At 42.8% G+C, this 14,618-nt stretch overlaps 1 protein-coding gene across 43 annotated transcripts in view; it reads right to left on the reverse strand.

The window, feature by feature from the left end:
* The window catches only part of LOC110526187 (CUGBP Elav-like family member 1), a 53,168-nt gene that overhangs the window by 29,590 nt on the left and 8,960 nt on the right, over window positions 1-14,618 (reverse strand). For all 43 annotated transcript variants that reach the window (XM_090238312.1, XM_090238341.1, XM_090238335.1 and 40 more), the window contains exon 3: window positions 10,368-10,490. In XM_090238312.1, coding sequence (XP_090094438.1) covers window positions 10,368-10,471 — 104 coding nt within the window. In that variant the 5' untranslated portion in view covers window positions 10,472-10,490. The remainder of the gene's footprint in view (window positions 1-10,367; window positions 10,491-14,618) is intronic.

Genomic DNA, 14,618 nt, shown 5'->3' on the forward strand with positions numbered 1-14,618 from the left:
CAAATACAGGACCATTCTGGAAGAAAACCTGATGGAGTATGCAAAAGACCTGAGACTGGGATGGAGATTTGTCTTCCAACAAGACAATGATCCAAAACATAAAGCAAAATCTACAATGGAATGGTTCAAAAATAAACATATCCAGGTGTTAGAATGGCCAAGTCAAAGTCCAGACCTGAATCCAATCGAGAATCTGTGGAAAGAACTGAAAACTGCTGTTCACAAATGCTCTCCATCCAACCTCACTGAGCTCGAGCTGTTTTGCAAGGAGGAATGGGAAAACATTTCAGTCTCTCGATGTGCAAAACTGATAGAGACATACCCCAAGCGACTTACAGCTGTAATCGCAGCAAAAGGTGGCGCTACAAAATATTAACTTAAGGGGGCTGAATCATTTTGCACGCCCAATTTTTCAGTTTTTGATTTGTTAAAAAAGTTTGAAATATCCAATAAATGTCGTTCCACTTCATGATTGTGTCCCACTTGTTGTTGATTATTCACAAAAAATACAGTTTTATATCTTTATGTTTGAAGCCTGAAATGTGGCAAAAGGTCGCAAAGTTCAAGGGGGCCGAATACTTTCGCAAGGCACTGTATTTTGTGAGGTACACCAGTCCCTCCTGCAGCAAAGCACCCCCACAACATGATGCTGCCACCCCCGTGCTTCACGCTTGGGATGGTGTTCTTCAGCTACAAACGGTGGTCATTATGGTCAAACAGTTCTATTTTTGTTTCATCAGACCAGAGGACATTTCTCAAAAAAGTATGTTCTTTGTCCCCATGTGCAGTTGCAAACCGTTGTCTGGCTTTTTTATAGCGGTGTTGGAGCAGTGGCTTCTTCCTAACTGAGCGGCTTTTCAGGTTATGTCGATATAGAACTCGTTTTACTGTGGATATAGATACTTTGTACCTGTTTCCTCCAGCATCTTCACAAGGTCCTTTGCTGTTGTTCTGGGATTGATTTGCACATTTTGCACCAAAGTACGTTCATCTTTAGGAGACAGAACACGTCTCCTTCCTGAGCGGTATGACGGCTGCGTGGTCCCATGGTGTTCATACTTGCTTGCTATTGTTTGTACAGATGAACGTGGTACCTTCAGCCATTTGTAAATTGCTCCCAAGGATGAACCGGACTTGTGAAGGTCTACAATCCTTTTTTCGAGGTCTTGGCTGATTTCTTTTCATTTTCCCATGACGTCAAACAACGAGGCACAGAGTTTGAAGGTAGGCCTTGAAATACATCCACAGGTACACCTCCAATTGACTCAAATGATGTCAATTAGCCTATCAGAAGCTTCTAAAGCCATGACATAATTTTCTGGAATTTTCCAAGCTGTTTAAAGGCACAGTCTACCTACACTACGTTAACTTCTGACCGATTGGAATTGTGATACAGTGAATTCTAAGTGAAATAATCTGTCTGTAAACAATTGTTGGAAAAAATTACTTGTGTCCTAAACGACTTGCCAAAACTATAGTTTGTTAACAAGAAATTTGTGGAGTGGTTGAAAAACGAGTTTTAATGACTCCAACCTAAGTGTAAGTAAACTTCCGACTTCAACTGTATCCTGTCTAATATTAGTTTATTCTGTGCAGAAAACTGTGAGTAGCCTTTTAACATTACCTAGTGTTTAAAGCGTTGGGCAAGTTTGCTAACAGTCGCTGGTTTGAATACCCGAGCTGTCAAAGTGAAAAATCTGTCGATGTGCCCTTGAGCAAGGCACTTAACCGTCATTTGCTCTAGGGGTACCGTACTATTATGGCTGACCGTGTAAAACAACACATTTCACTGCACCTGTATGTGACCCCTCAAAAAATATTTTTTTTTGCCTGTCCTTGCAATTAGTTTATGTTCGCATGTGTTCGTTAGCACTTACCTAGCATATTTGGAATGCTTTAGTACTTGTTAACTATTTGTTAGCAAATAGCCTGCGGCTATGGAACCCTGACCTGTTCACCGGACGTGCTACCTGTCCCAGACCTGCTGTTTTCAACTCTCTAGAGACAACAGGAGCGGTAGAGATACTCTCAATGATCGACTATGAAAAGCCAACTGACATTTACTCCTGAGGAGCTGACCTGTTGCACCCTCGACAACTACTGTGATTATTATTATTTGACCATGCTGGTCATTTATGAACATTTACACATCTTGGCCATGTTCTGTTATAATCTCCACCCAGCACAGCCAGAGGAGGACTGGCCACCCCTCATAGCTTGGTTCCTTTCTAGGGAGTTTTTCCTAGCCACCGTGCTTCTACACCTGCATTGCTTGCTGTTTGGGGTTTTAGGCTGAGTTTCTGTACAGCACTTTGAGATATCAGCTGATGTAATAAGGGCTATATAAATACATTTGATAACACATTTTTGGGGGCTTTTTTTTTTTTACCTTTGAAAAAAATAATTGCACCCCATGTGTGCACCACTGGTAAACCATGTATGGTACTGGTAAGGTAGTAAGGTATGAAAATATGCTCTATAAGCTCTAACCTGCTTTAGTTTGGAATGTATGACAATAACTGGTAGTAGCCTATTTATTCACTTCACATTAACCCACTAAAGCCTTAAATGTGTATGTTACATCTAAGCAAGGCTAAAATGAAAAGATAATTAGAAGTAAAAAAACAAACAAGATCAACAAAGAATAAGCAACAAACTTTCCTAACGATTTCCCTGTAGCGAAATTGGCAATGACATGGGTTAGACCACAAAATATGTAGTCTACAGTATGCATAAACTTCAAAACATACTTGTTTTAAAGCCTCTGACATGTACAATAACTACTGATTGTAAGTCGATCTAGAAAAAAAGCAGCAGCTAAATTAATAAAAATCCAACTACACTGCATACAGAATACAGACTCTGAACCATTATGGGGGACACTTGGGGAGTATGCACCTGTTGAAAACTCGCTCTTCTACCGTTTTCCCATTCGACATCTACATATCAAATTTAAAGTACCAAGTTTTGGAATGGAACATTATGACAAGCACAAAAAATGTCAAGTCACAAGCTGGGACCAAACTACAGTTTAAGAAATTGAGTATCAGTATAGACTGATGCTGAAAACTCATGACTAATAAATACGAGGTGGATCCAATATATCAAACAAGTAACATTATAACCTACCCCCACCAACATGACACCAAAACTAATGTAAAAAAACTAAACCTCAAATTCATTTCTGAAAAGCACTTTAGCAATAGGCTATTAACCCATTGCTAGAAAGAAGAAAAACTACTTACACGGGACTAGAATTCAAAGAGCAATGGTCCACCATCATCTCAGGCAAGAAATCCAGTTTAAAAGAGGCCATGTTTGTGTGTTTCTCCCCTTTTCCAAAGTAAAAAAAAAATGGAAAGATATCTCACTTTTTCACACCAGAAAATAAGTCAAGATACATACACTGCAAACTACTAGAGCCTACTCAGAAACTTTTCTTCAAGAGTGTGAACTTGTGGAAAGAAGCATAGGAGAGGCTGTTGTGGAAAAACTATGGCGAAACTACATGGAGGCTGATGCAAAACTACGAGAAGTAACAAAAAATGGTAAAGAACCAACAAATTCAATTAATTGGACAACGGTTAAACCTTGAACCAGAGTAGAACACACAACAAATCCTCACTGTCCAACAAACTGGGTCTAGATTAACAGAAGAGTAGGCAGGCCACTGAAAGCTGTGGCCCTGGGTCCCACAAAAAAAAGTGCTGATGGGCTGGGGCTTTTTGTGAGCATTTCTCTTAGCCAAGCAGAACTGGGTGCAGCGTCAGATAAATAGAGTGTCAGATTGATGCTGATAAGGGCGAGTGACTGTCCGGAATGAATGGGGAACGGGAGCGAGCTGGTAATCCCTGCACTAATATGAGGCTGGGAGACAATCAGGTTCCGGCACTGGGACTCGGTCACCCTGTTGTTCTGTGGCAGTGGGTGGGTGGGAGGGGGGCTGGGTCATATGACATTGGTCGCATTAACTCCCCACCCTAACCTCCTGACCTTAGGAAACCCACAGGCATGGCAGAGAACACATAAACATGGATGGCAACCTGTGTTAACAACCTGGGCAGTGGATGGCTCTATAACCTTTCCTTTTCTTTTGTTTGCGCCATCACAACAACCAGAGTGGTTTCAAAACCACTATTACGATTTAATAAGCCCACTTAAATGATAGAAAACATTGCTTTCAAGCTTTCTTGACCATTTCTATAAAATGTTTCCCTTGGGCCAACTGAGACATTCCGTGTGACTAACACATTTCCGATAATTACTATAGCTCCTGCCTTGGGCCAATCAGTGTCATTTTGTAAATGCCAGATCTCTATGGCAAGACGCATCATTCACCCAAGTTTAGTCAAAATCCGACCAGTGTGGTCTGAGTTATAGCATGTGGGAATATTCCTGGTTTGGTTGGAAGCATGCACGCACACAAGCGTTTGATGAAAGCAATGTCTATGTGGGAACATTATGGGGAACATGAGATACATCTAAACTGAACAAAAATATAAAAACGCAAAATGCAACAATTTCAAAGATTTTACTGAGGTACAGTTCATATAAGGAAATCACTCAATTTAAATAAATTCAATAGGCCCTAATACATGGATTTCACGACTAGTAAAATGGAAAAATGGCGCCGGAGGAGATGGCCGCCGTTTTATGGTCTCCTAACCAATTGTGCAATTATGTGGGTTTTTTTGCGATATTTGTAAATTAATTTGTACATAATGTTTCTGCAACCATCTCTTACGGCAGAAAAGAGATTCTGGATATCAGGACAGCGATCACTCACCTCGGATTAGACAAAGATTTTTAACAACAACAACGACAAGCAGGACTCAAACGATATTCTCCAAACACCCCGCAGGGCAGACATCCCAATTATTCGCATAAGGAAGCGACGCAGAGGAAGTAGAGCCGGATGGCTCGTCCGGATCTGCAGAAGGCGAGTAGGAAAGCTGTCGTTACCGACAATATTACTCGCCAACGTGCAATCATTGGACAATAAACTAGACGAGGTACGATCACGAATATCCTACCAATGGGACATCAAAAACTGTAATATTCTATGTTTCACGGAATCGTGGCTGAATGACAACATCGATATTCAGCTAGCGGGATACACGCTGCACCGGCAAGATAGAACAGCACACTCCGGTAAAACGAGGGTGGGCGGTCTGTGCATATTTGTAAACAACAGCTGGTGCACGAAATCTAAAGAAGTCTCTAGATTTTGCTCGCCTGGAGTATTGTGATAAATTGCAGGCCACACTACTTGCCTAGAGAGTTCTCAGCTTACTTTTTGTGGCTGTTTATTTATCACCACAATCAGATGCGGGCACTAAGAATGCACTCAATCAGCTGTATAAGGAAATAAGCAAACAGAAAACTACTCACCCAGAGGCGGCGCTCCTAGTGGCCGGAATCTTTAACGCAGGGAAACTTAAATCGGTTCTACCAAATCTCTATCAACATGTTAAATGTGCAACCAGAGGGAAAAAAATTCTAGATCACCTGTACTGCACACACTGAGACGTGTACAAAGCTCTCCCTCGCCCTCCATTTGGTAAATCCGACCACAACTCTATCCTCCTGATTCCTGCTTACAAGTAAAAATTAAAGCAGGAAGCACCAGTGACTCGGTCTATAAAAAAATGGTCAGATGAAGCAGATGCTAAACTATAGGACTGTTTTACTATCACAGACTGGAACATGTTCCGGGATTCTTCTGATGACATTGAGAAATACACCACATCAGTCACTGGCTTTATCAATAAGTGCATTGAGGACGTTGTCCCCACAGTGAATGTACGTACATACCCCAACCAGAAGCCATGGATTACAGGCAACATTCATACTGAAGGGTAGAGCTGCCGCTTTCAAGGTGCAGGACTAACCCGGAAGCTTACAAGAAATCCCGCAATGCCCTGCGACGAACCATCAAACAGGCAAAGCGTCAATACAGGGCTAAGATTGAATCATACTACACCGGTTCCGACGCACGTCGGATGTGGCAGGGCTTGGAAACTATTACAGACTACAAAGGGAAGCAGAGCCGCGAGCTGCCCGGTGACACAAGCCTACCAGACGAGCTAAATCACTTCTATACTCGCTTCGAGGCAAGCAACACTGAGGCATGCATGAGAGCATCAGCTGTTACGGACGACTGTGTGATCACGCTCTCCGTAGCCGGCGTGAGTAAGACGTTTAAACAGGTCAACATACACAAGGCTGCGGGGCCAGACGGAATACCAGGATGTGTGCTCCAGGCATGTGCTGACCAACTGGCAGGTGTCTTCACTGGCATTTTCAACATGTCCCTGATTGAGTCTGTAATACCAACATGCTTCAAGCAGACCACCATAGTCCCTGTGCCCAAGAACACAAAGGCAACCTGCCTAAATGACTACAGACCCGTAACACTCACGTCTGTAGCCATGAAGTGCTTTGAAAGGCTGGTAATGGCTCATATCAACACAATTATCCCAGAAACCTGGCACCCACTCCAATTTGCATACCGCCCAAACAGATCCACAGATGATGCAATCTCTATTGCACTCCACACTGCCCTTTCCCACCTGGACAAAAGGAACACGTGTGAGAATGCTATTCATTGACTACAGCTCAGCGTTCAACACCATAGTACCCTCAAAGCTCATCACTAAGCTAAGGAACCTGGGACTAAACACCTCCCTCTGCAACTGGATCCTGGACTTCTTGACGGGTCAGCCCCAGGTGGTGAGGGTAGGTAGCAACACATCTGCCACACTGATCCTCAACACTGGAGCTCCCCAGGGGTGCGTGCTGAGTCCCCTCCTGTACTCCCTGTTCACCCATAACTGCATGGCCAGGCACGAGTCCAACACCATCATTAAGTTTGCAGACGAAACAACAGTGGTAGGCCTGATCACCGACAACGATGAGACAGCCTATAGGGAGGAGGTCAGAGACCTGGCCGGGTGGTGCCAGAATAACAACCTATCCCTCAATGTAACCAAGACTAAGGAGATGATTGAGGACTACAGGAAAAGGAGCACAGAGCACATCCCCATACTCATCAACGTGGCTGTCGTGGAGCAGGTTGAGAGCTTCAAATTCCTTGGTGTCCACATCAACAACAAACTAGAATGGTCCAAACACACCAAGACAGTCGACACGACAAAGCCTATTCCCCCTCAGGAAACTAAAAAGATTTGGCATGGGTCCGAGATCCTCAAAAGGTTCTACAGCTACAACATCGAGAGCATCCTGACCGGTTGCATCACTGCATGGTACGGCAATTGCTCGGCCTCTGACCGCAAGGCACTTCAGAGGGTAGTGCGTACGGCCCAGTACATCACTGGGGCAAAGCTGCCTGCCATCCAGGACCTCTACACCAGGCGGTGTCAGAGGAAGGCCCTAAAAATTGTCAAAGACCCCAGCCACCCCAGTCATAGACTGTTCTCTCTACTACCGCATGGCAAGCGGAACCGGAGTGCCAAGTCTAAGACAAAAAGGCTTCTCAACAGTTTTTCCCCCCAAGCCATAAGACTTCTGGACAGGTAACCAATGGTTACCCGGACTATTTACATTGTGTGCCTCCTCCCAAACCCTCTTTTACACCGCTGCTACTCTGTGTTTATCTTATATGCACAGTCACCTTAACCATACATCCATGTACATACTACCTCAATTGACCCGACCAACCAGTGCTCCCGCACATTGGCTAACTGGGCTATCTGCATTGTGTCCCACCTCCCGCCAACCCCTCCTTTTACGCTACTGCTACTCTGTTCATCATATATGCATAGTCACTTTAACCGTACATACTACCTCAATAAGCCTGACTAACCGGTGTCTTTATATAGCCTTGCTACTCTTATTTTCAAATGTATTTTTACTGTTTTATCCTTTACTTATCTACACACACACACACCTTTTTTTCGCACTATTGGTTAGATCCTGTAAGCAAGCATTTCACTGTAACCTGTAGTATTCGGCACACGTGACAAATAAACTTTGATTGGATTATACAGATTTGCATCTGTCGGTCACAGATACTTTTTTTAAGGTAAGGGCGTGAATCAGAAAATCAGTCAGTATCTGGTGTGACCACCATTTTCCTCACGCAGCGCAAGAGATCTCCTTTACATATAGTTACTTGATCAGGCTGTTGATTGTGGCCTGTGGAATATTGTCCCACTCCTCTTCAATGGCTGTGCGAAGTTGCTGGATATTGGCGGGAACTGGAACACGCTGTCATACACGTAGATCCAGAGCGTCCCAAACATGCTCAACGGGTGACATGTCTGGTGAGTTTATAAGCCATTGAAGAACTGGGATATTTTCAGCTTCCAGGAATTGTTTACAGATCCTTGCGATATGGGACCGTGCATTATCATGCTCAAACATGAGGTGATGGCGGCGGACGAATGCCACAACAATGGGCCTCAGGGTCTCGTCACAGTATCTCTGCTGCATTCAAATTGCCATTAATAAAATGCAATGGTGTTAGTTTTCTGTAGCTTATGCCTGCCCATATCATAACCCTGTCTCATGGTCTGACAAATACCGCTCCATCTATCACCTTTCACCGCAGATGCGGAAGTTCGACATTGGCGGATTGAGACAGATCCAATGCAAAAGAAAATCCCTAATTTAAAACGGACAGATTTTTATGGGGATTTTTTTATATGCTAATTACATTTCCACTGTGGCTCGGACATCGACTTGTGGGTTAAAATCGGCCCAGTGCTGTCAGAGATATCACGTACGAACAAACTAATGTACGAAAGCACTAACGGACGGAGACAGATCCACAGTCCCCTTCCCGATTTCATCATGGGGGACAACAAGTAGACTACACAGACAGACATGATATGGGGAATAGGAGATATTCGCCTAACTTATGAATGCATACTGATTAATGGCATATAGTGGTGTAGAACTAGGCTATTGTCACCATGTGTCTAAGTGTTGTCACGATACCAGAATTTTGACTTCGATACCAAGTTCAGTATCACGACAGTGTTTCCGCAGCAGTCATTTTACTGTGGTGCTGTGCCACGCCAAAATCATTGCCACCAGACCAAAACAATAACTCTGAGCACTTTGAAGATGCTAGAACTGTCCACATTTACTTTTCCTCTGCAAACAAAACAAGTAATGAATAGGAAAATCAGATGGCCCCATATGATATTTTATCCATTTACCTAGTTGACTGTGTTGACTGTTCACTGTGTCTATGAAAAACATTTTTAGACATAAAATTCATCAATAGGATGCTAACTAGTTAAATATCACATTTGGGACCTATTTATTTATAGTTTATTTATGCTGCATCAGTCGGCCTATAGGTGACAATGCTTATTGCTAACGGCATACCTCTTAATATGGACAAAGCATAGGCTATATGCATGGTACAATATGTACAAATACATTTTACATTTACATTTTAAGAAATCATTTCACCAATATGTTATTGGGCTCATTTCCGTAAGTGGAAATTGTATTTTAGATGGTGTCAGCATAATTTAATTGTAATTTATTTTGGAGTAAAATATCCTTTTAAAAAGTCACCTGAGCTTCTCAAGTCCTTCTACATAAAAATATCTGCGGGGCACACCGGACCCCCCAAAACAAGAGTGGGAGGAACCCGCACTTCAACAGTTTATAGTGGAAATCAGCATGTTTTGCGTTATTTATATTATCAATTGATGTTATCTTCAGCTGTAAGCTAGCAAGACAAGTTAGCTTACAAAGCTGAAAGCCACTGGTATATTTTCGCATTGTAAAGTGTTCTAGCCATCATGGACATTGTTTGGCAAACAGTATTAACAGTTTCAACATTTCTACATGCAGTGTCGCATTATTCAAGTGTGTCAATTTCTGTGCGGCCTTGAGTTGGGAGCAAACATGATGCAGCCCAGACTCCTAGTGCAGGCTAGCAATGAGTAAGTGGAGCAGGCACAGTGCGTGCCTCGCACTATAAGGGGGACATTGGCTGTGCAGATAGAGTTGATCCGAGACACACATTTGACACAATTACCGAAATAAAAATTCCAGGACCAAACTGTTTGTCATGTTCTAGTATTGGAAAGGTACAGAAGTTTCAGTATACAGCGCAACACTAGTGTCTACATTATAGAATAGCAGATGCGGGAGTCATTTTCTAAAATATCTGCTCGAAACATCCTGAGGCCTTTCAACTTTAGAATCTTGATACACTACCATTCTTCACATGCAATTCTTAACCACTACTTGTAGGCCCAACTAGTATCTACTACTATAGTGTCCTTGTGAATTAGCCCTTGTGTGGCATGTCAAACCAAAGCATACCATTGTAGGCAGAGGTTCCATTGAAGGGGAAAAAGCAAGGGAGAAAGTGTTCTTACCCTCCCATGGTGGGTACCTCCAGGGCAGTGTGGGGAAGCACACATTGTGGCTGCCCATGCTGCTCCGTGGACAGGTACAAGACTTCAGCGTCGATGCTATCCATCCAGTGCCTTTCACAATCACTACAGAAATACAACAAACAGCACAGGACAAACATGATAATCATGAGTCACAAGAAAAACAAACAGTAGATGGAAAGGACTTACAGTGACTGAGACAAAGACAGTTTGACAGAGGAAAAATTGTGACATGCATGTGGAAGATAGGAGAGAAATCAAAATGTACTTGACAAAATTGGACACACAAGAATGATTTTAAAAACTAATTATTTACAGGCACTGCATGTAGACTAGCCTGTGCATAGACGTTCTTTCTGGATGCAAACAAGGGCAGGCAACCTAGAAAAGGTTACATAGAATGCACAGCTACTAAAGTAGAGTGATTTGTCTTATTGCTTTAAAGACTATATGAAATGAGTGGACCTAAAAATACTGCTATCTCCTTGGCCTACATTTAAAAAACGAATTGCTATTCTGAGTTACTTTGTGCTTCTCTGAATTATTTGCACAACAAACTCAAGGGATGAGAGAAGCAAGGTCAAGGCATTTGGTTAGATTACAACTACCCTGGGGTGTAAAGGTGAAAAACTGCTTTCTGACACGAAGTACACCGACATATACACTTATATAATTAGCTAGCTGTGTTGTTGAAAGGCCCCAAGATTCAGGACTGTTCATAAGGCAGATGTCCATAGCTACTCCATCATGCCAAAAAGTGTTTAAAGGATGCACGATATAAAATTGGTAAGCATATCGGAATCGGCCAGTTTAACGCCGATGTGCAAAACCGATGTCAAATCTGACGTGCATACCTATATAAACGTAGGTAGATGACGTAATGACGCCACAAAAAAGTATAGCGCTACACGTGCAACAAAGCATTCCTAAACTAGCCCATAATGTCTGCTGTGTGGATCGAGCAGTCAACAAGTCGACCAGTCATTTGAAAGAGTAAGAACATTTCTGCGAGACAACTCGAAGGCGAAATTCCTTAACACCAAGATAATGGAATTCATTGCCCTTGACAATCAACCGTTCTCTGTCGTGGATGATGTTGGCTTTCGCTGACCGGTCGAGCACTGGTACACACTACCAAGTAAGCGCTATTTTTTAGATGTTGCCCTATCGGAGTTACACAGTATTGTTGAAACTTACATCCATGAGCTACTTGCTATGGGCATCACTGCTATTAACATCACAATTGACACTTGGACCAGCGATGTCAGCCCCATGAGCATTGAGTTTGACAGCACAGTGGGTCAACAAGGATTTCGTACTGAGGAAAGCCATATTGCATGCTCAAGAATGTGCTGGTTCTCATACCGCTGCTGCCATTTCAATGGCATTTGAGAACAAGAACTAGCACCATTCCAACAACTTTATCGAGAAATAAGCTCAACTGCGTCTGCAGCAGACCTGATACACTGTCATGGCATTGAAATGCCTGCTCAACAAAAATGGGGTTTACTTGGGAAAGTGCTCTAGTAGAGGCAGTGAACAAGCAATTCAGTGGCACTCTCTCTGAGCCTCTACTGTGTTACCACCATGCTCGATGCTACGTACAAGCACCGCTACTTCGATGTAGACAATAAAAACAGGGCTTACGTGAAATGTTAGAAACAGCTGGACAAGATGGAAACAAACGCAGTGGCAGTGCACACCAAGGAAGAGAGGCCACAGACAGAGCTGAAACTTGACTGCTTGACATGTTTTTTATTTGACCTTTATTTAACCAGGCAAGTCAGTTAAGAACAAATTCTTATTTTCAATGACGGCCTAGGAACAGTGGGGTAACTGCCTGTTTAGGGGCAGAACAACAGAACAGAACAGAACAACAGACTACCTTGTCGGCTCGGGATTTGAACTTGCAACCTTCCGGTTACTAGTCCAACGCTCTAACCACTAGGCTACCCTGCCGCCATCACACCATTCTTGATTTAATATTATCTTTACATATACTAAATAATGTGGGAAACTTGTTTTGATTCAGAACGGACTATTATCATGCAAATGTCTCAAAACAGGGGCAGCGGGGGAAAAAATATGTCATCTATGCACTTCAATAGTTAATGGTGGTTCATTTTCATGGCAGCCTGGTAGGCTAAACTCCTGTTGTAAAGAGAAGCAATATGCTTCATATTAGGAAAGTTGAGAAATAAATAGTAGGCCTAGCCTATAGAAAGCTGATGGGAGGGGAGCACATGATGCAGGGGAGCACGTGATGCCGCGGAGCTGAGCAGACGTTGACAAACCGAGCTCTTCAAAGTTATTCTATTGTTACCTAAATAACGTTGAAACAATATTCTAACATCGGGTGATAAATTGTCAAGTACTTACCTTCCCAAAGGAGCCATGGACCTCCGACCGAGAGGCAAGAAGGACGACCAAAACGTTGTTGATTCCCAAGATAACAATAACACTACAGCTAGCAAGATTAGCATTAGCCATCATAATTCAGACGACAGTTCCAAACTGTTGCTCTCAGCAGTCTCTTGCAAGCCTGCCGACATGCTGGCTACTCTCCTCCGGGAAATTCAGGATGGTAACAAAGGTCTTTCTATGAAAATTTATAAGAAATCGCCTGAACTCCATTCTTCCATTGACTACCTGAAATCCTCCATGAATGATCTCATTTTGAGAACGACTGAGGCAGAGTTGTGCATTAGCACAGGTGAAGATACCATCACTCGACATGACCAGGTCTTGATACAACTGCAAAAGGACAAAGCCTACCTCAAAAACAAGGTAGATCAGATGGAGAACCAGAGAAGACGTAGTAATATCCGTATGGTGGGATTGAAAGAGGACAGCGAGGGCCATGACCCGGTCCGTTTCTTCACTCAATGGATCCCGGAGGTCCTAGGCATAATCAACTTCACCAAGCGGCTGGAAATCGAACGTGCCCACAGAACATCAGCGCCGAAACCCCGGCCAGATGAGCACCAATGGGCCGTCCTGATCAGGTTCCTCCGTTTCCAAGACAGAGAGAAGATACTGCAACTCGCAAGAGCCAAAGGGGACATCACCATCGATGGCAAGAGGGCCAGCCTTTTCCCGGATATGAGAGCGGATCTCGCCAGACATCGCAAGCAGTTCAGACCTGCCGCCAAAGCACTGAAGGAGAAGAACATCACCGGCTGCTTTCCCCCTCATTTATGTTAATCTTTCGAAAAGAGACTCAAGCAGCCCTTACCGTGGGCAGTAAATATTCAGCCATAAATATCTATTCACAACGTTTGTTTTCAACTTAGAGAGCTCGCAGGTTTTAGTTTACGCCAAGGTTTAGCTAGTAAGAGCAAGATGGAAAGCAAGAAGCAACGTATCTCTACAAGTGTATTCATGTTTGATTGTTGGGATTGTTGTTTTAGTCTGACAATCAGGGTGGGTGACATTTTTTTTCTGTGTTTATTGTTTCCTTCCTAAAGAGACACATAGGTCACTTCTGTGTTCAAACCAAAGTTGAAACATTTCCTAACTATCTACATATGATATATGTAACTGAATAGAAATATTTGAAACCCAACCTATGCTTAATCCACTAAAATATGTCACATTCAATGTAAAAGTTCTTAACAGCCCAATTAAAAGGAAAATAATATATTACATACCTTAAGAAATTAAAGGCTGACATTGTGTTTTTACAAGAAACACATCTTAGCCAGTGAACACAAGAAATTGAAGAGGGAATGGGTAGGACAAGTTATTGCGTCCTCTTAACTCCAAAGCAAGAGGAACTGCAATTTTGATAAGTAGACATCCCCTTCTGCATCAACAACACCATCTCTGATCCCTCTGGCAGGTTTGTTTTGGTGCAGGGGCATATGTTTTCAGAGTCTTGGACCCTATTGAATATTTATGCTCCTAACTTCGATGACCATATGTTTATTCAAAATGTCTTTCTTCAGGTCGCTCAAGCACCACCAGGATGGCTACTGGTTGGAGGAGATTTACATTTTTGTTTAGATACAGTTCTTGATAGGTCCTCTGATAAACCCTCACTTCTTACCAAAGTCGGCAAGCTCACCATGTCATTCATGAAATATCTCAATTTACTAGACATCTGGAGACAGTTGCACCCACAGGATAGGGACTACTCTTTTTATTCACACCCACACGCATAGATAACTTTTTACTTTCGACACAACTGTTTCATAGAGTGTTAGATGTTGAGTATCTCCCCAGATTGCTTAG

The sequence above is a fragment of the Oncorhynchus mykiss genome, chromosome 6 (genome assembly GCF_057628025.1).
Source record: "Oncorhynchus mykiss isolate SJ-2025 chromosome 6, ASM5762802v1, whole genome shotgun sequence".
Lineage (NCBI taxonomy): Eukaryota > Metazoa > Chordata > Actinopteri > Salmoniformes > Salmonidae > Oncorhynchus > Oncorhynchus mykiss.